The sequence below is a fragment of the Mastigoproctus giganteus genome, chromosome 10 (genome assembly GCF_048544385.1).
Source record: "Mastigoproctus giganteus isolate SK-2022 chromosome 10, ASM4854438v1, whole genome shotgun sequence".
NCBI lineage: Eukaryota > Metazoa > Arthropoda > Arachnida > Uropygi > Thelyphonidae > Mastigoproctus > Mastigoproctus giganteus.
Window position 1 is genome coordinate 133371347 of NC_143584.1, and position 24710 is coordinate 133396056.

The 24710-nt window shown below is 38.1% G+C and overlaps 1 protein-coding gene across 1 annotated transcript in view; it reads left to right on the top strand.

The window, feature by feature from the left end:
• LOC150079292 (polyamine-transporting ATPase 13A3-like) overlaps nt 1-24710 on the top strand; it is a 559638-nt gene that overhangs the window by 41925 nt on the left and 493003 nt on the right. The window contains exon 4 of the mRNA XM_090383023.1: nt 16673-16749. Within this exon, the coding sequence (XP_090239149.1) occupies nt 16673-16749 (77 nt within the window). The remainder of the gene's footprint in view (nt 1-16672; nt 16750-24710) is intronic.

Consider the following 24710-nt stretch of genomic DNA (forward strand, 5'->3'; position numbering starts at 1 on the left):
AGATAGAATGTGGCATTAATTATTAAATTTATTTTACAGATATATGGGCTAGTGCCATTGCCATAACTATATGTGCACCAAGCCCATAATGTTATTATACGTGGGCTGTTCAATAAAGAATGATCATAATTTTTTTTTCTCCAACATATCTTAATTAATTATCCATATTTTGATGGTCATTTTTCAATGTAATCCCCATTTGATGAAATGCACTTACTCTAAATTATCACTGTATAGAACCTCACCATCTTTTGTAACTATCTGTTGCAGCTCCTGACAAACCTCCATGTGACCTAGCTGTTGCTCAGGTGTAAGTAGTCCTAGAACCCAGTGTGCAAAACATGTCATATGCAAGTGGTCACAGAGAATACCATGTGTGCTTGCTATTGATATTCTCAACATCTCTGCCAGTTACCTTATTGTTATATGACAGTCTTCTCTCGTGATTACAGAAGCCATGTTTATGGTATCTGTGGTGACAGCTGTGGTGACTCCAACACTGCTGATTTTTGTTATTTAATCACGTCTATCTTTAAACATCCAAAACCACATGTGAGCTGTGCTATATGGAAACGTAGATTCACCATAAGCTTCTTTTAACATTTCATAGATTTCAGCTGATGTTTTCCTGAGATGGAAACAAAATTTGAAAGCAGCATAGTGTTCCGTGAATGTCATGTTTGTTGTTATGTAGGCAAACCTTAAGAGGCAGAAACTTGGCCTAAGTTTATGCCTGTTCAGCTATGTGATGCAGCTGAACAGACATAAACTATGTGATGCAGCTTAGTTTGGTCTTAAATTTTGCAGCTTGGCTAGAAATAGCAAACAGTTTGGTTGTTTATGAAAAATTGTGATCATTCTTTATTGAACAGCCTCACATAATATATTATTAGATACAATCAAACTTGGTTATAACGAGCATCAAGGGACCGACAAAATTTCCTTGTTATAACCATTACTCACTATATCAGTGATGAGTTAAGTCTACCTATTTTTTTTTTAATTCTCAATAACTTGATAAAAGGATAGATTCAAAAAACAAAAGAAATATTTGAGAGAAAAAAATAATATTAGTATATAGCTACATATTATTTGTATTTGGTTTTTAAATCAGTCCAGTCAACCATTGTTACATACAAAATCATTGTCCACTCCCGCTCCTGACCACTCAGCCTTCGTAGCCGAGTGGTCAGGATCGGGAGTGCAATAGCACATGCTCTTTGATTAGACCAGGGTTCAAGCCCCTGACTGCTAAATATGGTTGATCTGTTAACCTGCACTGGACCAGTGTGGCAGATTATGGTCCATTTCCCTCAGCATGAATTGTTGAGGAGGCTTCCATCCTGCAGTGGGTTGATAATGGCTGCAGTTTACTTTTTTTTTTTTTTTTTTTTTACCTTTTGATTCTTCCCCCCTTTTGTGAGTTGTGGATACATTCACGCATCTCCAGTCCATAGTGACCTCCCCTGAATCCAAGAATCCTCTCATAATTATGGTTAAGGATTTGCTTCCCTTCTTTGCTGTCTCTCTTGGTACAATATGATAGATTCCATCCACCCCAGGTGCCTTTTTTATGTTTAGCTTCAATAATTTCTCTTCCACTTTTCTTTCAGTTATCACAAATTCATTTAGCTTTTCATTAGAGTTTGTAAACTTCTGGCATCCACTTCCCTAAAGAATTTATTGTGTATGAGTTTGAATGACATAGTTTGGCAAAAAAGGGGATTGAAAATATGGTTATAATAGTAAAATAACTGCTTGTAACAGAATAAATATTATGATGAATATATTGAATGAACATAACATGCGAGGGATAAATTTAATTGAACTCCTGATTATATGGTGACAACTGTAGCAGTCAGTGGCCATATATTAGCTGAGGAATTAATAATTACAAAACACTGTAGTGGATCATGGAAGAAAGCCATGAATGAAATATAAGGATGTATTTGTATATACAGTAGATGCCTAACTATCTTCTTTGCTGATTAATTGTGAAACTTCTGGTACCTTATTATAGCTTCTATAATGATTTAAGTGTTATCTATTCTGATAATACGTACAAGGTGTGATTGAAAATTTCACTAAAGAAAACTACATAACTTACAGATTATTACAGGTTGCCCCTTCAGTGTAGTCACCTTAAGCTTCACAATGATTCCAGAAAAGTTTTTACTTTTGGAAGCATTTATATAAGTCTTCTTTTTATTTCAGAGCATTGAGGCTATTTTCTTGAATCACACCAGCAATTTTAAATCTTGTACATTTTGAGTAGCAGTTTTATTTATGAGAATAAATAGAAATCAAGAAAGGATCTCTTAAGAACAAAATGACTGCATGTACTTTCTGGAGCCATACTTTTCATTTGTTACAGCTCCTTCCAGATTCTCATTAATCATTACTTTGCACCACTACTACACATTTTTCCCAACTAATTTCATGTTTTTCATAAAGTTATTAATGCAGTTGAATATATCTTCATTTATGTTGCTTTGCAGAGATTTACACAAGAGCTGGTCCTCCTCAGTAGATTTATCAAATCTGTAATGGACAAATGCAGCACAGCAAGCCCCTTCCCCACTTAGCAACTCAATAAGTCCACTACAGCATTAGTGGACTCATCTATGAGCAGTTGCCACAAATACCATCACAGATTTTCATTCAGCACGCCATCTTCTTTTCTATGTCAGCAGCAAGGTTTTGAATACAGTGTTCAACAGTATTGTTTGATGGGTGTACTGTATCAATTATTTTACTAGATTCCTTATTAAATATGCACATTTTGATATCTTTAGTGCCTAGCTTGACATGTGTTTCCTGGGTGATATGTGCTTCTCTGAGTACAATACAATAACTTACTTGGTGATTCTTTCATCTTTGTTGTCATCAGTTGGATTGAGGGTGTTTTTCAATTCTCCAGTCATCCTCTGATGTAACCTTTTTGGAAATTCCTCTATGGTGAAGAAAAAGTGAGGGCCTCAGTCCAATAATGCTGTCTCTTCAGCAGCCTCCTCAATACTTTAAGGGAGGTTAAGACTAAACAAGTGGTACTTCCTTCACAGTGGTTTAACAATGGCTCTACGAATTGTTGCTTCTGGATTATCCTCATTCACACTCTGTGGTCTAAAGTATTGCTGGTCCTTACCTAAATAGCTTTGTTTTGTGGCGTTTGAAATGAATTGGCATTTTTATTTAACCTGCAAGAGTGACTGTAATTTCCAGATTTTCCACACATGGAATATCTGTTTATTTGAATTCTTGTTGGAACAACTGAAGTGGCAGGTGCATGCATTGCTAGGTTCTCCTTTTGAGTAAGAAAAGTGATCTTGTTGACTTTCAAATTTCTGATCTGTTTATCTCTTTGAGTTTGAATCTTGAGTTCAGTAACAGACTATATCTGCTCTGTTTTCTTGTTTGGATTTTTTTCCCTTATGACTGTTAGCAAATCTCTTAGGCTTATTTTCAAAGTCAAAATTTTCCATTTCCTTACAAATACCTAAAGCTTCCTCAACAGTTATCTGAATTACAATTGAATATTTGTAAACTCATCAGATCCTTTATTCCTACAGTAAACTGATGGAAGATGAGTTGGTGATTAGTATTGGCCATACAGTCAAGGAAGCCATAGGTTTGGCTGCACTAAAAAAAAAAAAAAAAAAAAAAAAAAAGAGAGAATGAAAGAAAAAAAAAAAAAAATAGAACAAATTATGCATTTGCATCCTCACACAGATAACCATCCAGTTGACCTTAGAATTCCCTAAAATTGCCAGACAACTCACATTAAAATAAATCTTTCAACAATCTAGTCTACACACCCCTTCTCCTGTAATTTGAATTTACAGCTCTTAGCTCTGGAATTCTTTGTAACAGTCAAAATTTTGCCTTTATTCCTTTTACTATCCTCTCTCAAAGCCTTCTAGACTTTCAAAATCTTTTCTCATAACATCATCCTTTTCCCTTCTCACCACTGGTTTCCTGTCTTTGTATCCTTTCAAGAAATGCCTTTTTGATTAGGTTTCCATACCTAGATACATTATTCCAAGTGTAGTCTTACAATTGCCTTATACAGTGGGATTATGACCTCCCCATCGCCACAGATTATTGTTCAATAAATCATCAATGGGACACCATGGGCTTTCCCACCTGCCTGTTTATACTGCTGAGAGAACTTCCTATCTGCCTGATATTCACCAAGTGGAAGACCTTTCCTTTTGCTGCATTAAAATGTAGCTCCCACTTTTCTGATTGATTTGAAGCTGTTGAAGTCATTCTGAAGAAGCAGTGCTTGGCACTGATCATTAATCTCTCTCTCTCTCTCTCTCTCTCTCTGTCATCTGAAAATTTTTACATCACACCCTCTATTCCTTTGTTCTTGGTCCATCCAAGAACCGACTGCTTCTTATGTTCCACCAATCTAAAGAATATCCACTAATTACAACTTTCTGCCTTGAAGCCACTCTGCAATCTTTCTATCTTCCCAGTAATACCAACGTGTTCCAGTTTATACAGTAACCTTTCATGAGAAACTGAGTCAAATGCCTTGCTAAAATCCAAATAAACTATGTCGAAATTGTTCCCACATCCACTCATAAGTAACTGTGTCAAAATAGTTTTTAAACATGATTCTCCCTTAACAAAATAATGTTGTCATTTTTAACTAAATGTTCCTGGATTGCACTCTTAATCATTGCCTCTTAAGATTTTCTCTACCACTGAAGTCAGACTAACCGGTCTGTAGTTACCAACTTAAAAAGTCAGTAGAGATCGATGGGAAAAACTTTGTATTGAATATTTCCTTTGGAGTGGTGATTCAATACACTCTGGCCCCCTCCCTCAAAATTACTGGATATATGGGTATTCCAGGAGACCTGCTTGCCCTTAGATTTGAAGGTTTTTCTAATAATCTTCTAAAATTTCAGTATCACTAATTTCATGCTCTTCAGCTTTACTCACACAACTGCTCCTCACCATGAAATTTGTGCATGCCATGTTTGTTATTAATTGATTGTTTTTTTTTAACTGTTTTAAATTTTACAATTCTAAAAAAATTTACTTAAGACCGAAGTTACATAACTCGGACTTATGTAAGTCGGAGACTTACTGTATATGAAACAGCCTGATACAAGATCGTGTGAAAATGCTTTCTTATCAAGACCCACTCTATATATATATACACAGGGTATCTCAAAAATATTGGTGCGGGCATTTGGGGGAGGTGGGTGGCATCTGGAGGGGTGTGAATCACATAGGGCCCATAACTGGAAACGTCATGGGAAAGTAGTAGCAGAGGCACAAGAAGCAGAAATGACACAAGACAGTAATTAGTGGCAAACATTTATTTGACATAATATTAACAGTGAAGTACAAGATGGATGCATTTCATGATGTTACAGCAGATGTTCGAAGGTTCCACCATGAGACACGATGCATGTGTGACACCGACGCAGCATGGATTGGGGAACACGGTCAAACACACCTGGAGTTTCTTTGACAGTAGCAGCAGCGCAGACGAGTCTCGCCACGAGATCCATTTCCATCTCCACAGGTGATTCATACACGATAGATTTGAGGGCCCCTCACAGAAAGAAATCAAGGCTCGATAAATCAGGTGAGCGTGGGGGCCAAGCAATGGGCCCACCACAGCCAATCCATCAATGCCCAAAATGTCTGTTCAAATGGTCATGAACACACCTTCCATAATGGGCAGGTGCCCCGTCATGTTGAAACCAAATGTTGCGTCTCACATTTGCTGGAACATCGTCAAGTAACCCTGGTAGAACTTGTTCAAGAAAGATCCGATATTTAGCGGAGTTCATGCGGAATGGTAACAGGTATGGGCCTACTAAGCAGTCACCGACCATACTTGTTCACACATTTATTGCGAAGCGATGTTGTGCCGCATGGGGACACACACCGTGTGGGTTGTCGTGAGCCCACATATGAGCATTGTGCTGATTGAATAAGCCTTCCCGAGTGAAATAAGCCTCATCCGTGAACAAAACATAGGCTGGAAAATTCAAGTCTTGAACACTTTCTTGGAGAAACCACTGCTCAAAAGCCACACATGCAGGATGATCTTGGGGGAGCAGTAACTGAACCCTTTGGAGATGAAATGGGTGTAAGGAATCGTCATGCCAGACACGCTGTACACTGCAACGAGACACTCCTAAGGCAGAGGCAACGGCACGTGTACTGGTAGTAGGATTATTTTGGACAGCATTCAACACACTTTTTTCCATGGCGGGAGCTCACGTCGAACGTGGTCTGCCCACACTACTCCTATTACCTCTAAATGACCTATAATCGCACAAATTTTGATGCACACGCGCAAACAAACGGTGGTCGGTACATGTCTGTCTGGGAAGCATTCTCCATAAATTCGTTGAGCGACTTGTCCATTGTCCTCTGCTAATCCATACACTAGGTGCATGTCTGCCAGCTCACAGTTTGTATATCGCTGCATACTCTTCGTGCGGTGACAACCGCGCTGTCTACTGACTTATGGTGACGTTTCCGGTTATGGGTTCCTGTGCGGTTTGCGTTCCTTTGGATGTTGCCTGCCTCCCCTGAGGGTTTGTGCTAATATTTTTGAGACACCCTGTAGAAGCCATAGACCCATAGGTTGAATTTGAAAGTGTCTGCAATTCTGCCCAGACACAATAGAAGGGAGTATATGATGAGAGCCTTGTCGATCAATTCGGCCCTGGAAAGACTGTGCAAAGCTCAAGGGATAGAATTTTTTTCAGCCTGGTCTATACTTGTTAACAGGAGAGACTGCTTTTACAGGGATGGGATACACTTAAATAGAAAGGGTGCAAGAATATTTGCTGATGCTATCGAGGCAGTGTTAGGTGGGTCGGAAAACTGCTAGCTTGGGGGGATACAAGGACTAATAGTTTAACAGTAGCCGCAGGCAGAGGTGAAGGTAATTCTTGCACAACTTCTATTAGAATAAGTAGCGACCTGGAGCGAGGGGTGTTGGGGATTTCAGGGACGGATGGCAGTCATCATGAAATAGGTGGGTATATGAGATGTGTTAGGGTAACTAGGAATAGGAATAGGAGCATGTATACCAATGCTAGAAGTATAGTGAATAGATTTGATGAATTTGAAGTGTTGGTCAAAACATCAAAGGCGGATATTGTTGGGATAGCAGAGACGTGGGATAGCAGTCACACAGATATAAGAAATGCAGAACTGGAATTTGGGGAGTACAATGTGTACAGACAGGATAGAAAGGGAGGAGATGTTATGCTGTTGATTAAGAAAAACATAAAATCAAAAGAAGTGCACCCAGTTGATATAGATGAACAGTGCACTGTTGAGTCAGTTTGGTGTGACATAAGCACTGCGAAAGCAAAAATAAGAGTAGGAGTGTGTTATAGACCTAATGACTCGAATGAGTACAATGAACAATTGTACAGAGAAATGGAGTGGGCTAGTAAATCAGAATGTCTTATAATGGGGAATTTTAACTTCCCAGATGTTGACTGGAACTTGTGGGTTGGTCACTTACACACTAGTCAGACTTTTGTGGATTTATTGGATGATTGTTTTCTGCAGCAGCATGTTCGAGAGGCAACCAGAGAGAGTAATACTCTTGACCTTGGTTATCAGCAGTGATCATTCGTGTATTAAGAATTTGCAGATAAAGGAACCACTAGGTGGCAGTGATCACAGTGTACTGATGAGGGATTTAATTACCATCAGGGGTAAAGGAAAGGGTTTTTGCTTCCATAAAGGTGAGTACAGTGGTCTCAGAAAGTTTTTAAATTCTGTACAGTAGGATCAACTGACGATGTTACCAACAGTAAATTCTAAGTGGGAAGCATTCAAGGAATTAATTGTGGATGCTACTAAAAGTTTCATACCTGTTAAGAAATATTGTTCAAGGTTTAGGCCTAAATGGTTATCTAATGAACTAATGAGACTCTTAACAGAGAAGAAAAATGCATGGGATGCATATAAATTATCAAGTGACTCAGAAGCCTATGGCAGATATAAGCTAGTCTGTAATCAGGTTACAAAGGAGGTTAGGCAGGCGAAGGCAGATTATGAGAAATCCTTGGCAAAAGATGCTAAGAAAAACAGCAAGGATTTCTTTACTTATATAAACTCTAAAAGGAAGGGGATGAATCTGATTGGTCCACTTGACATCGATGGTTCGACTGTTGATGATCCTGCTCAGATAGCAAACAAACTGAATGAGTATTTGTATCTACATTCACACATGAGGAATTATTAAGGTTTGAAAATGGCAGAAGGTTATCAAATTGTAGCAGGATACTTAATGATTTTGTAATAACTGAGAGCAAAGTAGAGGAGAACTTGTTGAAGTTAAACATAAGAAAAGCACCTGGGGTGGATGGAATCTATCCAGTTATATTAAAGGAGGCGGCAAAGCAACTAAGCAAACCCTGAGCCATAATTATGAGAGCATCCTTGGACTCAGGGGAGGTTCCCACGTACTGGAGATCTGCAAATGTATTCTGAATTCACAAAGGGGGATCGAAGGGTGACACGAGTAATTACAGACCAGTTAGTTTAACTTCTGTTCTGGGTAAAATAATGGAGTCACTGGTTAAAGATACATTGCAGGATCATCTAGACAAGACTGCAGCAATAATTCAGCCACAGCATCGGTTTGTTAAGGGAAAGTCTTGTCTGACAAATTTTATTGGATATTATGATGTGGTTACAAAGGAACTGGATGCAAAAAATAATTTTGATATCATATATTTGGATTTCAGGAAAGCTTTTGACACTGTTGCGCATGGAAGACAATGGTATTAAGGGTAAATTGCTACAATAGATAAAAGGATGGTTAAGTGGGAGAAGACAGAGGGTGGTCATCAATGGATGCTGCTCTTCATGGACTAATGTTATTAGTGGAGTCCCGCAGGGTTCGGTTTTGAGTCCACTGTTGTTTTGTCTATTTATCAATGATATTGATGAAGGTATATCAGGCTGAATGTCGAAGTTTGCAGATGATACAAAAGTTGGCAAGGTTGTTAATGACAGTAATGGCAGTGTGCTACTGCAACAGGATCTAGATAATTTGGGCAGATGGGCTATGAAGTGGCAACTGAAGTTTAACCTTGACAAATGCAAAGTACTGCATATGAGTAGAAGGAACCCCAGAGAAACGTACCAACTGTATGGTACTACACTTAAGGTGTAGTACCATACAGTTGGTACTACACTTAAGGTACTACACTTAAGGTGGTAGAAAATGAAAAAGACCTGGGAGTAATTGTGCAGTCAGATATGAAGTTTTCTGAGCAATGGAGACACGCTGCCAGGGCAAGTCATGGGGTTTTGTCAATTTTGTCAATGATATATAGGAATTTTGCTATCAGGGAAAAGGAGGTGATTGTTCCTCTATATAAGGCAATGGTCAGGCCATGCCTTGAGTACTGCGTACAGGTCTGGAGGCCTCATTTTAGGAAGGATGTAGATTTGCTTGAGCATGTGCAGAGACTAGCAACAAGATTGGTGAGGGGAATAAAGGGATCCTCTTACCAAGAGAGGCTTAAGTTCTGCAAATTGCAGTGGCTGGAGACTAGGCACCTGCGCGGTGATCTGATTGAGGTGTATAAGGCCTTGAATGGGTTGAGCACGCTGAATTCTGATGGATCCTTCCACTTGTTCAGATTAATGCAAACCTAAGGGGCATGAATTCAAATTAAGAAAGGACAGATGTAGAATAGATGTGTGGAAATTTGCCTTTAGCCAGCGGGTGGTTAATTGCTGGAACAAACTTCCATCTGTCGTTGTGGAAGTTGATAGGTTGAATAAATTTAAGGAGGAACTGGACAGGCATTTGGAGGGAATGGTGTGATTTTTTTTTTTTTTTTTTTGTCTGATGCTGCATAAGCTCATACACTTGCTTCTTGCATCACATACCACTACTACCACTAGTACTAGTATTTGCAAAACACCTATTTAGTTTGTCAGCAATCTGAGTAGGGTCATCAGCAGTTATCCTATTGACACCAAGTGACCCAATGAGATTCAGTCCCTTCTTTCTACTGTTAATATAAGCATAGTCTTTGCTGCTGTTCTTTGCATTCTTTTCCAGAGAGTTCTCACAATCTGCCTTAGCTTGCCTAACCTCCTTTGTGACATGATTACAGACTAATTTATATGTACAATAGGTTTCTGTATCACTTCATAATTTATAAGCATTCCACACATTTTTCTTCTGCCACAAGTTTCATCACTTCATATCTGACATCTATTTAGGACTAAGTATGGAACAGTATTTCATAGTTGGTATGAAATGCATAGTAGCTTCTCTGATTACTTTCGTGAATGCTTCCCATTTAGAATTTGCTTTTTCAACCTGTAATAACATCATCAAGTGGTCTCCTACTGCATTGAATTCAAAAAGTATCTGACAGTAGTTATGCCTTTAAATAAATTCCACATTAGTACACTGTGATCACTGCCACCTAGTGGGTCTTTTACCTAAGTGTTTTTACATTTCAAAAAATTGTGTAAAGCTCACTTTTGTTTCACTTTTCTCTGTTCTATAGAACATTAGTGCCAAACAACATAGCATGCCAAACATTCAAAATACACATGTTAATGTGTATGTCATGTAGTACATCGTATATTGTTACACATGTGTTTGAGAGAGAGAAATTGTCAAAATAAGAAAACAGCATTAATATTTATAAATGCATATAATTAACAACAGAGGTGTGAAAATGATCTGTCACAATACTAAACTAAGTATATATTAAAATAAAATAATTTTTTATAATATTTACACTTAACCTAAGTGTCAATCTTCTTTACAACTAATCCCCATGACACACACATGCTGTTCATTATCCAGGGGTTGAGGGGTCTCCAGCTGTCTGATTCCCTTTTTTATGGTTTTTTTTTTTTTTTTTTTTACCAACCTGTAATAGCTTATTGAAAAAATTGCATGACAGTAAAGAATGTAGGATTAAAGTTATTTTCAGATCTATAGTTATTACAGTACCTAGTGTAATAAGTCTGTGGAGTATATAAATCCCTATTAGAGATTGTTAAAATATATATACAGTAATACCCCGAAGTTACGCGATAGGTGGGTCCGACGAAAATCGCGTAAGTCGAATTCGCGTAAGTCGGGGTACAACTTTGCATATAAATACATATAAATTTTGCTTAATTGGGACCAAGGACTAACAAAAACACTAGTTTAGAAGAAAAATATTAATAAAATTGCAGTTCTTTATACATATTAATACAAAATATGCATTAAAAAAACAAATGACTTACGTAAAAAAGTTATTTCGATGTCGATGGCTTCATAAAATCTAACAAATTCGTCTGACGACACAGCGCCTTCTTTTTTTCACGCAGAATTTCTTCGTAGCAAGCTAATAATTTTTTTATTCCTTGCTTTGTAGCTATAACGCGTTCTTCGTTGGAGTCTATGTTTTCTAAAATTTTTAAGCCCTTTTCAATTGAGCTAAGTTTGCAATTCAATAACTTTTCAATTCAAGTTTGCAATTGTCATATGCTTTTCGCCGTTGCCTCATTTACGCCTGTAGCACGTGCAATATCACATGGTCTTTCATTTCGCTCAAAGCGTTTCACAATTTCATATTTTTTTCTCTATCGACAGAGGCGGACTGGCCATAAGCCTTACCGGGGAAACCCCGGTGCGCCGGTGTGATTTTGGCCATAAACCATAGTATGAGGCCACTATAAATTTTCCCGGGTAAGAATTTTTGATCCAGTCCGCCTCTGTTTATCGATAATTGCTTTTCTTTTTCTCTCTGAATCTGCAGTGTCTTCACCAGGACGCTTCCTTTTCACACCTTTTAATTAAGTATTTTACTCATTTTTAGGGAATAAAGCACAATTACAAAACGAGGAGGCACGCTTGATACGCATAAACAAAGCTGCGCACATGTAGCAACTGAATAAACAACACCATAAAAGCAGAGATACACTATTAACACCTCACATTTCTAGGGGTTACTACCATAAAACAATAAAAATCCAGTTGCGTTTCTGCTAGTGAAATCTGTTATAAACTGGTAGTAAACTCGATCTAATTGCATTTGCGATTATACCCATAGCTGGAATTGTGTTGGTTTTTACGTTATTATGGTGAAATGTGTTTCCCCTTCACTGATATAAAAAACATAAAAGCAACAAAGTTGAATTTTGTTCATCTTTCGCTCTCATTCTCCGCCATCGCACCGTATATCGATAACATATGAAAAACGACCTTGAAGATAGTGGGCGGCAGCGTTGCCAAACGAAAAAATCAAGAACCGCGTAACTCCGAGTTTGCGTAAGTCGGGGTAGCGTAAGTCGGGGTATTACTGTACTTATATTTGAATAATGTTTGAAATAATTGAAAACTGAATCTTACATAAAAAAGAGGTAAGCATACATCAGAAAAGGGGTAAAGCATACATCAGCATACATCAGAGGAAAGCATTTTCCTCTATATGACGCTTGAGATATAAACTTAAGTGAGAATAATGATTAAAAAATAAAAAAAATAAATGAAAATGCCAGCAGCATGGCAAGACAGAAGAGCGAAAATTGTGAAATTATATGTAACGATCAAACCAACAGGGAGGGAAGAGAATAAAATTATTGCAGCAGAAGCTCTCGAAGATAATTTAGAAAGTCTAAATATAAAGATAATAAAATATAATCAATTAAAATTTGAATAGCCAATTAAATAAGTCAAAATTAATAAAATTTTGACGGGCACCAAGTCCAAATTTATATTTGGACTTGGTGCCCGTCAAATAAGTAACGCTCCACTAATAGAGAAGACTATTGTTACTAGTGAAGCATTACTTATTCGAGGTAGTGCAATATCATGGCAACTTGTTGTGAAGGCAGAGCATAATATGAGAAACAGAGCAACTGATGTGCGCCTCCGTAGCCAGGTGGGAAGGAGCAGCAGTGCGTAGCACACGCTTCTTGATTAGACCGGGGTTCGAGCCCGTCACCACCAAATACGGAGGATGCGGAAAGGTCAGGGAATGACCACCGCATATTCCGGAGCAATATGGCCTTAATTGCTAATGCTCCTAAAAACCAAATAACAAACAAACAAACAGAGCAACTGATGCCTACTAAAACAACTACTTCGTAGTTTCTTAAGAGTTGTCTGTGGTGTATCTACACCAATATTATATAGATAATTAACTCTTAATGTATTATGCCTTGTGCATTTAGTTATTTTTAAACATACCTTCTTTGTACAGTGTCTTATTATCTGCTTTTTACTGTTCTAAATTTCATTACCTTTCATTGAATTATATTATTCATTATGTTTTTATTAAAATTAATGTTTTATTACATTTTATGAAGAGATCTTCATTTGAACCTCAGAATGATGACTGATGGTTTGGATCTGAATAAGGAGATGATTAATGAAATTCTTCATGAATATTTAGGGAAAAGGAAGGTCTGTGCAAAATTTGTGCAGCACAGCCTGATGGATGAGCAGAAACAACAGTGTCATCATGCTTGACAGATTCGTCAAGACAATCCTAATATCCTTGACTTGTCACTGGAGGTGAATGTTGGGTGTTTCAATATGACCCAGAAGCAAAGCATTAGAGCATGCAGGAGACTTCAAAATTATCATCAAGGCTCAATTTCCTTTGCAGAAGTCCTGGACCAAGATGATGCTGATCGTGTTTTTTGACAAACAAGGTGTCATTCACAAGGAATTTGCGAATGCATATTAAGGGAAGAGAGTCAAAGCTGCATTTGATGTACAGGTGCTTTAAAGACTGTTGAAGTGCATTTTCAGGATGAGGCTGCAATTTCAAGAGAAAGGCTGCTGGTTCTTGTTGCATGACAATGCTTCCGCCCATTCTGCATTTGTTGTGAAGAAATTTCTGATGAAACATGGCATTTTACAAATCAATCTTCCACTCTACTGTCCCTATCTAGCACCAGTGAATTTCCTCCTATTTCCCAAGATTAAAACTGCCCTCAAAGGAGAGGATATTGAGGACATATCTTTTCAGTCAGTGCTGTCCAAAGAGATGAACTGAACATAATCTCCTTGAACACCTTCGCTGACTCTTCTCAGACACTTTTAGAATGTTGTAATAAGAGCTTTCAATCAGGTGGTAATTACTTTGAATAAAAATTAAATCATTTTTCAGCTCCTTCATTTTCTGTTCTTTTTATTGCAGTCCAAGAATTTATTGCCACACCTTGTATATCTTAGCTCCATTCAGCTGTACTCTTCATTCTTGTTTCTCCAAAATTATTAGATTTATTTAGGATAGAGGAGAAATTATTTCTAAACATACCACTGTATCTTTGCCTTTATAGGGTTCAGGTTCTTTCTTTCCTTCTGCATCAGCCATTTTCATTACGTCAGTATTGCTAAGTTTCATTATGCTAGAATGTAATATTTCACAAACTACACTTTGTTCACACACAATAATAGACATTTTACCATGTCCAGCACAGGGGTTGGACATGGTAAAATCTTCAAGCCTTTATTTGTCCATGGGGGTCTTTTAAATTTACCTACTGTTTCATTTCATTTTGTTTGTCTATAGTGAAGTCCATATGTAGTTTTTAGCTAGACATAGTAAGCCAGCTCATAGCTTTTGATTTTAGCTTTGGGTTTTATTTCATTAGTTCTCTGTCAGGTCACAGATAATCAATTTATTTATAATATATGAAAATTTTTTATAAAATTAAAACTGTATAGTGGCACATAACCTTTAGGCATGATTAATATACTGGTAATGCATACTGCCTAGTGTGATCATTACAGAAACAGAGAACCCCACATTGATTTTCCTTTCAATCTGGTTAGTTCATCCCTGAAAATGTTATCCTAATTGTAAGTATGCAATGATAGGCAGTTTGTATATTATCTGGTATATATTTTTTAACAATCTCTAAAACAAATTTAACTATGTGTACTCCATAGATTTAACTAGTTATGTCTATCAGTTATTCACTACCTTTAGCTAATGCTAATACATGAATTCTAACATGACTGTATATACACTGAGTGATCACTGAATTATGACCACCTACCTAATACTTCGTAGGTACAGCAGCTATCCGACGTGGCATTGATTCAACAAGATGTCAGACGCGTTCGGGAGGTACAGCAATCCAAGCTGTGTGTAATGAGGCCAGCAATGCAGGTATGGAGGTGATTGGTGTATCCAGATGCCTGATATGCCTTTTCATAGTGTCCCACAAGTGCTCTATGAGATTGATATCGGGGGAGTTCGGAGGCCAATCGATATGCTGGAAGTCAGAACTGTGTTCCTCAAACCATTCCTGCACAACAAGTGCCTGATGGCTCGACGCATTGTCACCTTGCAAGACACCATCGCCATTCGGAAAAAAGTGTAACATAGCAGGGTGTACACAGTCAGCAAGCAGTTGACAATAGCAGTGACCAGTGATACGTTGTTCCACATGCACCAGAGGTCCAAGTTCCTGCCAGTGAAACATGCCCACACCTTACAACCACCTCTATTGGCCTGCACTTTTAATACCATGTATGATGGATCAAGAGCCTCATGTTGTTGATGCCAAATCCGTACATGACCATCCGTGGTGTGGAGTAAATAATGTGACTCATCCGATCAGCACACCTTCTTCCAGTCTTCTAATGTCCAACTTTCATGCTCTTTTCACCAGGTGAGTCTTTTATGCTGATGAACCTTGGTTAGGAGAGGATGCCGTAGGGATCATCTGCTGATATTGCCCATATGTGTGAGCGTGCGACGAATGTCATGGCAGATATTGTTCCAGGTTGGCCCATGTTGTATTGGGTAGTCAACTCTTGAACAGTGCTTCGGCTGTATGAGTCGTCGGACCCGGCGCTCAGTTCTGACTTTAACCTTTTGCTGTCCTTTGCAGTTTTGCCGTCGGGTCATTGTTTTACCATTTTGATGCCAGTCCTGGTACACTTTAATAATGGCAGCTCTCACCCCACCAGTTCAGCCGTTTGGGAAATTGAGGCACCAGCTCGTTGAGCTCCCACAATTTGTTCTTTAATGTCCGATAAATCTTCCTTTTATCCATCATGCTCGGAATTTTACTAACTACTTAACCACTGACACCTTATCTATGCTATGTAGGTTGAATAACTGTGTACTCTTGTACCTTACATGGTCATGATTCAGTGATCACTCAGTGTATATATATATAAGTAAAATATTTGTCTATATGTTTTCTCTAGTTAGATGGTTTAAATTGTGAAGTTGTGGCTAAATTTTGAAATTTTTATTTGTAATTAATTTCTTTGATTTTTCAATTCTGGATTTCAGTTTAACTTACAGTATTGATTTCATGTATTGTTTTGTCAATCTGTGCTAATATCTGTTCTTACGTACATTTTGTAGAGGCCAGAATACAAGTCTGAAGGTGGAGATCAATATGTATATTACACTACAAAAATCCAAAATCTACCCAGTTATATTTAGTTATCGAGACCATATAGGTCTGATTATGTTAATTTATACTTGCATACTAGTAAACTAATTATTTCATATAGTGAATTGTGTTTTTTTTTTTTAATATATTTTGATTACTTTCTAATATTTCCATATATCTTTTTCATAATTAATGTAAGTTTTTTTTTCTATTTTGTTATTTAGATATGGCTGATTTTTCCTCAATAATAAACTTTTTTTTTTAAAAGCAGATGTGTTACAGATATTTTACCTACCATTGTGTCAAGTTCGTATGGGATAGAAATATTCAGTGTTTTAAAAGATTAAGGTGAGTTTTATTAATAATATCAATTATATTATCAAAGATTAATCTTTAATAAATAATAAATTTAAGATAAATATATATATATATATATATATATATATATATATATATATATATGAAATATAGGATATGATGGGTTAAAATCTGGAGTTGTAGTGGAAAGATAAAAATAAAATAAATTTGATATGACAGATGCACCTGAGAGCGCAAAGTAGCAGCAAAGGATGTACAAGTATATATATGTATGTATTAATAAATGTGAAAGTTGGAGTGAAGATGTGATTGAAAGTTACACAAGATGTTGAAAGCTAGAAGGAAAAGGATAGCAAAAATATGAGCAAATGTAGGTGTTAAAAGGGTAAAAGAATGTGAATATCCTATAAGTTATGATGAATTAGGTAAAATTATAGGGCAAATTATAACACCAGTTAGAGAGGAGTGACCTGTAAAGTAAAAATGATAAATAAATTAAAGTGAGAAATAAATAAAAGTAATGGTAGCTAGCATCAGATAAGGGTGGATTAATTTGGCTATGTTCAAAAGGGGGGTAGAGCAAATATGCAATAAAGTCTGATGATAGCAAAAGTAAATATTGATACATGATCAGGTATTTCTTCAGGGGACTACACCTGATCATGCATCAAGGACTGCGTTTCTATACTTGTCCATAAATGTGAAAGAGAAGAAATTTAATAATAAATTGAGTGAGATTGAAAGGATTATAACTCTCACAAGGTATGGAATGAGGTAGTTCCAGTGCAGTGTATGTTGTATAAAATAATTAAGTTAAATTAAAATTAAAACTAGTTGTATATTGTAAGTACAGATTCAGGTAGAAAATGCAAATAGAAGTTAGGTGGATATAATTTGTAGAATTTAGTTGATAGAATTTATAGCTTGCAAATGATATAAGGTTGGGGAGTGAATTGAGGATAGGGAATGGGCAAAAGTGTATCTGAATGAGATAAAGGCGAAAGTAACTAAGGACAGTAGGAATATTCCTATCACCCTTGTATTGCACTAATAGATTTACGTACAGGAAAAAGTGGAGGTTTATGACCACAGCTTACCCAGTACTTATAATTTCTTTTCTTAACTTTTATCTTTATATTTTTAACCTATATTTTTTCCCATTCGGGGCTCATATTGTTATGTTATCAACTTACATTTAAAATTTTACCTGCCTAGAGTAAAACAGTGTTGGGGGGGGCACATTAGCATCCACATAGTGGCAACTTTGAAAACCATTCTTAGCCTTTTTGGTTTGGCTGTGAAACAGTAAGGATGCATGCTAGTAATGCTGCTCTAAATATCATCCCTGTTATCACTTAATTAGGTTACCATCCGTCAGACTAATAGTCCCTTTAAGCCAATTTTCAGCAAAAAATTTATGCCTCTCTAATGTTAATTTTACATTTTATTTTAATATGTGGTATATTTTCCATCTTCTTTAGTTGCTATCCATTATATTTTATCATAATGTAAAACTGATCTGGAATTCATGGAAACAGATAGTAGATAGTGTTGCTAATTACTTTTACTTGTACATTGATAGGTGTTTTTATAACTGTTGAGTGACTATCAGTGTATAGCCAGTAATTGGTACTTATTTATTTAGTTTTATTTCATTCTTTTTTTTTTCAGCATTTTATTTTGTTTCATATTTTCCGCAGCAGCATGTTCGAGAGGCAACCAGAGAGGGCAGTACTCTTGGTCTGCTTATCAGCAGTGATGATTCATGTATAAAGAATTTGCAGATAAAGGAACCACTAGGTGGCAGTGATCACAGTGTATTGATGTGAGATTTACTTAAAGATATAATTAACATCAGGGGCATTTTTGCTTCCATAAAGGTGACTACAGTGGTCTCAGACAGTTTTTAAATTCTGTACAGTGGGACCAACTGATCATGTTACTAACAGCAAATTCTAAGTGGGAAGCATTCAAGGAATTAATTGTGGAAGCTTCTAGGCTTTTCACACCGATTAAGAAATATTGTTCAAGGATTAGGCTTAAATGGATGTCAGATGAACTAATGAGACTTGTGGCAGAGAAGAAAAATGGATGGGATACATATAAATTATCAAGTGACACAGAAGCCTACGACAGATATAAGCTAGTCTGTAATCAAGTCACAAAGGAGATTAGGCAAGCAAAGGCAGATTATGAGAAATCTTTGGCAAAGGAGGCTAAGAAAAAAACAGCAAGGACTTCTTTACTTATATAAACTCTAGAAGAACGGGGATGAATCAGATTGGTCCACTTGATATCGATGTTTTGACTGTTAGGATCCTCCTCAGATAGCTGATAATTTGCATGAGTATTTTGAATCAACATTCACACATGAGGAGTTATTCATGGAGAAGAGGGCCAGAAGTTTATCAGACGGAAACAGGGTGCTTAATGATTTTGTAATAACTAAGAGCAAAGTGGAGGAGAAATTGTTGAAGTTAAACATAAGAAAGGAGTGGATGCGATCTATCCAGTTATATTAAAGGAGGCCGCAAAGGAAGTAAGCAAACCCTTAGCCATAATTAGGAGAGCATCCTTGGATTCAGGGGAAGTCCCCATGGACTGCACATGCTCAAATGTATCCCCAATTCACAAAGGGAGATATAAGGATGACACGAGTAATTACAGACCAGTTAGTTTGACTTCTGTTCTGGGGAAAATAATGGAGTCACTGGTTAAAGATCATTGTAGGATCATCTAGACAAGACTTCAGTTATAGTTCAGACCCAGCATGGGTTGTTCAGGAGAAGTCTTGTCTGATCAGTTTGATTGGATACTACAATGTTGTCACAAAGGAACTGGATGCAAAAAAATAATTTTGATATCATATACTTGGTTATTTAGGAAGGCTTTTGAAACTGTTGCACATCGAAGACTACTGTATAAGTTGGAGCTGCATGGCGCTAAGGGAAAGTTGCTACAATGGATAAAAGGATGGGTGAGTGGGAGAAGACAGAGGGTGGTAATCAATGGGTGCTGCTCTTCGTAGACTAATTAGTGGTGTTCCCCCAGGGGCTTGTGTTGGGCCCATTGTTATTTTCTGTATTTATCAATGATATCGATGAAGGTATATCAGGCTTAATGTTGAAGTTTGCGGATGATACAAAGGTTGGCAGGGGAAGGGTTGTTAATGACAGTAATGGCACTGTGCTACTACAATATGATCTAAAAAATTTGGTCAGATGGGCTGAGAAGTGGCAACTGAAGTTTAACATTGACAAATACAAAGTACTGCATATGGATAGAAGTTACCTCAGAGAAGCACCCTTCCTTCGACACTTAGGGTGATAGAAAATGAAAAAGACCTGGGAGTAATTGTGCAGTCAGATATGAAGTTTTCTGAGCACTGCAGACAAGCTGCAAGAATACCTTATGGTGTCTTGTCAATGATATACAGGAATTTTGCTAGTAGGGAAAAGGAGGTGATTAGCCCTTTGTGTAAGGCAATGGCCAGGACACTTCTTGGGTACTGTGTACAGGTCTCGAGGCCTCATTTAAGGAAGGATGTAGAGTTTCTTGAGAGTGTACAGAGAAGGGCAACAAGATTGATAAGGCAGTGGCTGGAGACTAGGCACCTGCAAGGTGATCTGATTGAGGTATATAAGGCCTTGAATGGGTTGAGCACGCTGAATTCTGATGGAATTCTTCTGCTTGTTCAGATTACGACCCTAAGGGGGCATAAATTCAAATTGAGGAAAGACAGTTGTAGAATAGATATGCGGAAATTTGCGTTTAGCCAGTGGGTGGTTAATTGCTGGAACATACTTACATCTGTAGTTGTGGAAGTTGATATTAAATAAATTTCAAGGAGAATCTGGACAAACTTTTAGAGCGAATAGATGTGTGAAATTGCTTTTTTTTTTTTTTTTTTGGCTGATGCTACATAAGTTCATATGCTTGCCTTCTTGCATCACTACTCCATTACTACTACTACTATATTTTTTATAATTTCATGCTTTTTAGCATTAGCATTTGGCTGATGCTTAGCAAAAAAAAAAAAAAAAAACCTTTTCCATTTCACCCATTCATTTGTTTCATATGTTTGTCTGGTTCTACCTTGAATTTATTTAAGCTGTCAACTTCCACAACGACAAATAGAAGCTTGTTCCAGTAAACAACCACCTGCTGGCTAAAGGCAATTTCCACACATTTATTCTACGACTGTCTTTTCTTGATTTGAATTCATGCCCCATCAGGTACGGAATCTGAGCAAGAGGAAGAATCCTATCAGTGTTGATCTTATTCAAACCATTCAAGGCCCTATACACCTCAATCAGATCACCTCGCAGGTGTCTAGTCTTCAGACGCTGCAATTTGAAGAACCTAAGCCTATCTTGGTAACAGCAACCCTTTGTTCCACTCACCAATCGTTTTGCCCTTCAATGTTCTCGTTACAGCAGTTCTACAGCTTTCCTAAAATGAAGCCACCAGACCTGTATACAATACTCATGGTGTTGGCTGACCATTGCCTTATACAAGGGGACAATCACCTCCTTATCCCTGCTAGCAAAATTCCTGTATATCATTAAGGCACCATAAACTATTCTAGCAGCTTGTCTGCACTGCAAAGGAAACTTCATATCTGACTGCACAATTACCCTCAAGGCCTTTTCATTCTCCAATACTCTGAGTGTAGTACTACCCAGTTAATATGTTACTCTGTGATTATTGCTACCCATATGGAGTAATTTACATTTGTCAATGTTAAACTTCAGTTGCTACCTCTCAGTGCATCTGATCAACTTTTCTAGATAATGTTGTAGTGGCATACTGTCATCAGTAATCCTGCCAACCTTTGTATTGTCTGTAAACTTGGACATTAAGCCGGATAAACCATCATCAATGTTGTAGTGGCATACTGTCATTAATAATCCTGCCAACCTTTGTATTGTCTGTAAACTTGGACATTAAGCCGGATAAACCATCATCAATATTATTGCTAAATAGAGAAAATAACAATGGGCCCAACGCAGACCGGGGGGGGGGAAACACCACTAATAGCATTAGTCTATGAAGAGCAATGTCCATTGATTTCCATTCTCTCTTCTCCCACTCGAGCATCCTTTTATCTATTGTAGCAACTTGTCCTTAATGCCGTACTGCTCCAATATGTACAGCAGTCTTCCCTGTGCGATGTTATCAAAAGGTTTCCTGAAATCCAGATATATGATATCAAAATTATTTTTTGCATCCAGTTCCTTTGTGACCACGTCATAGTCCAATCAAATTGGTCAGACAAGACACTCCCTTAACAAACCCATGCTGTGTCTGAATTATTACTGTAGTCTTGTCTAGATGATCCCACAATGCTTCTTTAACTGTGACTGTATTATTTTCCCTGAAACAGATGTCAAAATAACAGCTCTGTAATTACTCGTGTCACCCTTTGTTAATTGGAGATTCATTTGCACATCTCCAGTCCATGGGGACTTCTCCTGAGTCCAAGTATGCTCTCAAAATTATGGCTAAGGGTTTGCCTACTTCCTTTGCCACCTCCTTTAATATAACTGGATAGATCTCATACACCCAAGTTGCCTTTCTTATGTTTAAGTTTAACAATTTTTCCTCCACTTTGCTCTCAGCTATTAGAAAATCATTTAACTTGCTGTTAGAGTTTGATAAACATCTGGCCCTCTCCTTCTTGAATAACTCATGTGTGAATGTAGAGGCAAAATGCTCATTCAGTTTAGCAGCTATTTGACAATGATCCAGACCTGTATACAGTACTCATGGTGTTGGCTGACTATTGCCTTATACAAGGGGACAATCACCTCCTTATCCCTGCTAACAAAATTCCTGTATATTGTTGACAAGGCACCACAAGGTATTCATACAGCTTGTCTGCACTGCAAAGAAAACTTCATATCTGACTGCACAATTACCCCCAGGTCCTTTTCATTCTCCAATATCCGAGTATAATATCACCCAGTTGATATATTACTCTGGGTTTATGGTAGTTTATATAAGTAAAAAAGTCTTTGCTGTTTCTCTTTGCATCCTTTGCCAAAGATTTCTCATAATCTACCTTTGCTTGCCTAATCTCCTTTGTGACTTTATTACAGACTAGCTTATATCTGCCATAGTTTTCCGTGCTGCCTGATAATTTATATGCATCCCATGCATTTTTCTTCTCTGCCACAAGTCTTATTAGTTCATCTGAAATCCATTTGGACCTAACCCAGAATAATTTGCTGTTGGTAATCCAGGGTGTTCCAATTATCATTCTAAGCATTGCAATAAAGATTCTTCTATAGAATTTCAAAAAAACTCTGAGACCACTGTAGTCACCTTTACGAAAGCAAAAACAATTTCCTTTACTCCTGATGGCAGTTATATCTTTAAGTAAATCCCACATCAGTACACTGTGATCACTGCCACTTAGTAGTTGCTTTATCTGCAAATTCCCCTCTACGTGGGCACCTGTACGTGGTGAGGGGACCTCCCAGTGATGCTGCTGGTTTTTCAGATTAGCATCACTGGGATGTTGTTGTTGTTGTTATTTGGTTTTTAGGAGCATTAGCAACTAAGGCCATATTGCTCCGGTGCGGTGGTCATTCTCTGACCTTTCCGCATGCTCTGTATTTGGTGGTGACGGGCTCGAACCCCGGTCTAATCAAGAAGCGTGTGCTACACACTGCTGCTCCTTCCCACCTGGCTACGGAGGCGCCTATCACTGGGATCTAACGCCCATACCTTGGTTCCAGGGTTACCTCATTGGAATCCGGCGTGTGCAGCTGTGCGCCGCGACCCGTGGATTTTGGAAAGGGGGATCCTGGTGGTTGAAGGGCCCAGCCTTAATACACCACTTTGGCCCCTGCTTCGACAAGATGGGAGGTCCCAGACTGGCCCGACTGGGATCAATCGGCGGGTGGTTTTTACTGCTAGGGTCAACTGCGTTCCAATGTCTCCCTCCCTATGGTCCTGGGATGGGATAAAGACTTATTGGTAATGTGGGTATGGTGCTCCTAAGCGAACTCGGCGTCCCATTCGTGTACGCAGTACCTGCTAGTTCACGAGTGGGCGCCCCCTCGTAGGGCTCCGTGGTGGGTGATGTACTTAGGCATCAGACACTTTCTCTTTACTCATATGAGTAATTTAAATCCAATTTCTTCTGGAGCCCCAACAAGGCCCCTACCTAATCGAGATCATGACACAGATAACACCTCTGCAAAAAGAGCCAGGACTGAGGAAACACAACCGCCATCAGTGATACCCCTCTTCCTCATTCTCCATTCCACCGGAGAACAGTCAATTGGAAAGATGTCACCCTTCTTCATTCAGAAAGGATTAGAGGGGTTGGCAGGCTCACCTAAATCTGTAAAAAGACTGCGTTCTGGCGACCTTTTGGTCGAAGCTGCAAATGTTAAACAGGTGGAAAAAATCCTGAACGCCACATCAATAGGGGGAATACCTATCATCGTAACCCCCCACAAAACTTTGAACTCTTCAAGAGGTGTCATTTCAGAGTGGGACCTTCTTCATGTTTCTGAAGAAGAGATCTGCTCTGAATTAAAAGACCAAGGAGTGACAGCTGTCAAGAGAATATCAATACGAAAGGACGGGAATCTCATCCCTACCCAAGTTCTTATCCTCACGTTTAACACCCCACAGCCTCCAAATTCCATCAAGGCAGGCTATCTAAACTGCCCAGTGAGGATTTATATCCCAAACCCACTGCGGTGTTTTAGATGCCAAAAATACGGCCACTCACAAACATCTTGTCGTGGTAACCCTGCCTGTGCTCGATGTGATGTTAAAGACCACGAGAGCAAGGAATGTTCGGCTCCAAAACCGATCTGTATCAATTGCCAAGGAGAGCACCACGCCTACTCTAGAGCATGCCAGCGGTGGAAGGATGAAAAAGAAATACAAAAACTGAAAACAGAGCTGAATATCTCCTACCCAGAGGCCAGAAAACGTATCCAACCAATAAATAGCAGGAAACCTTCATA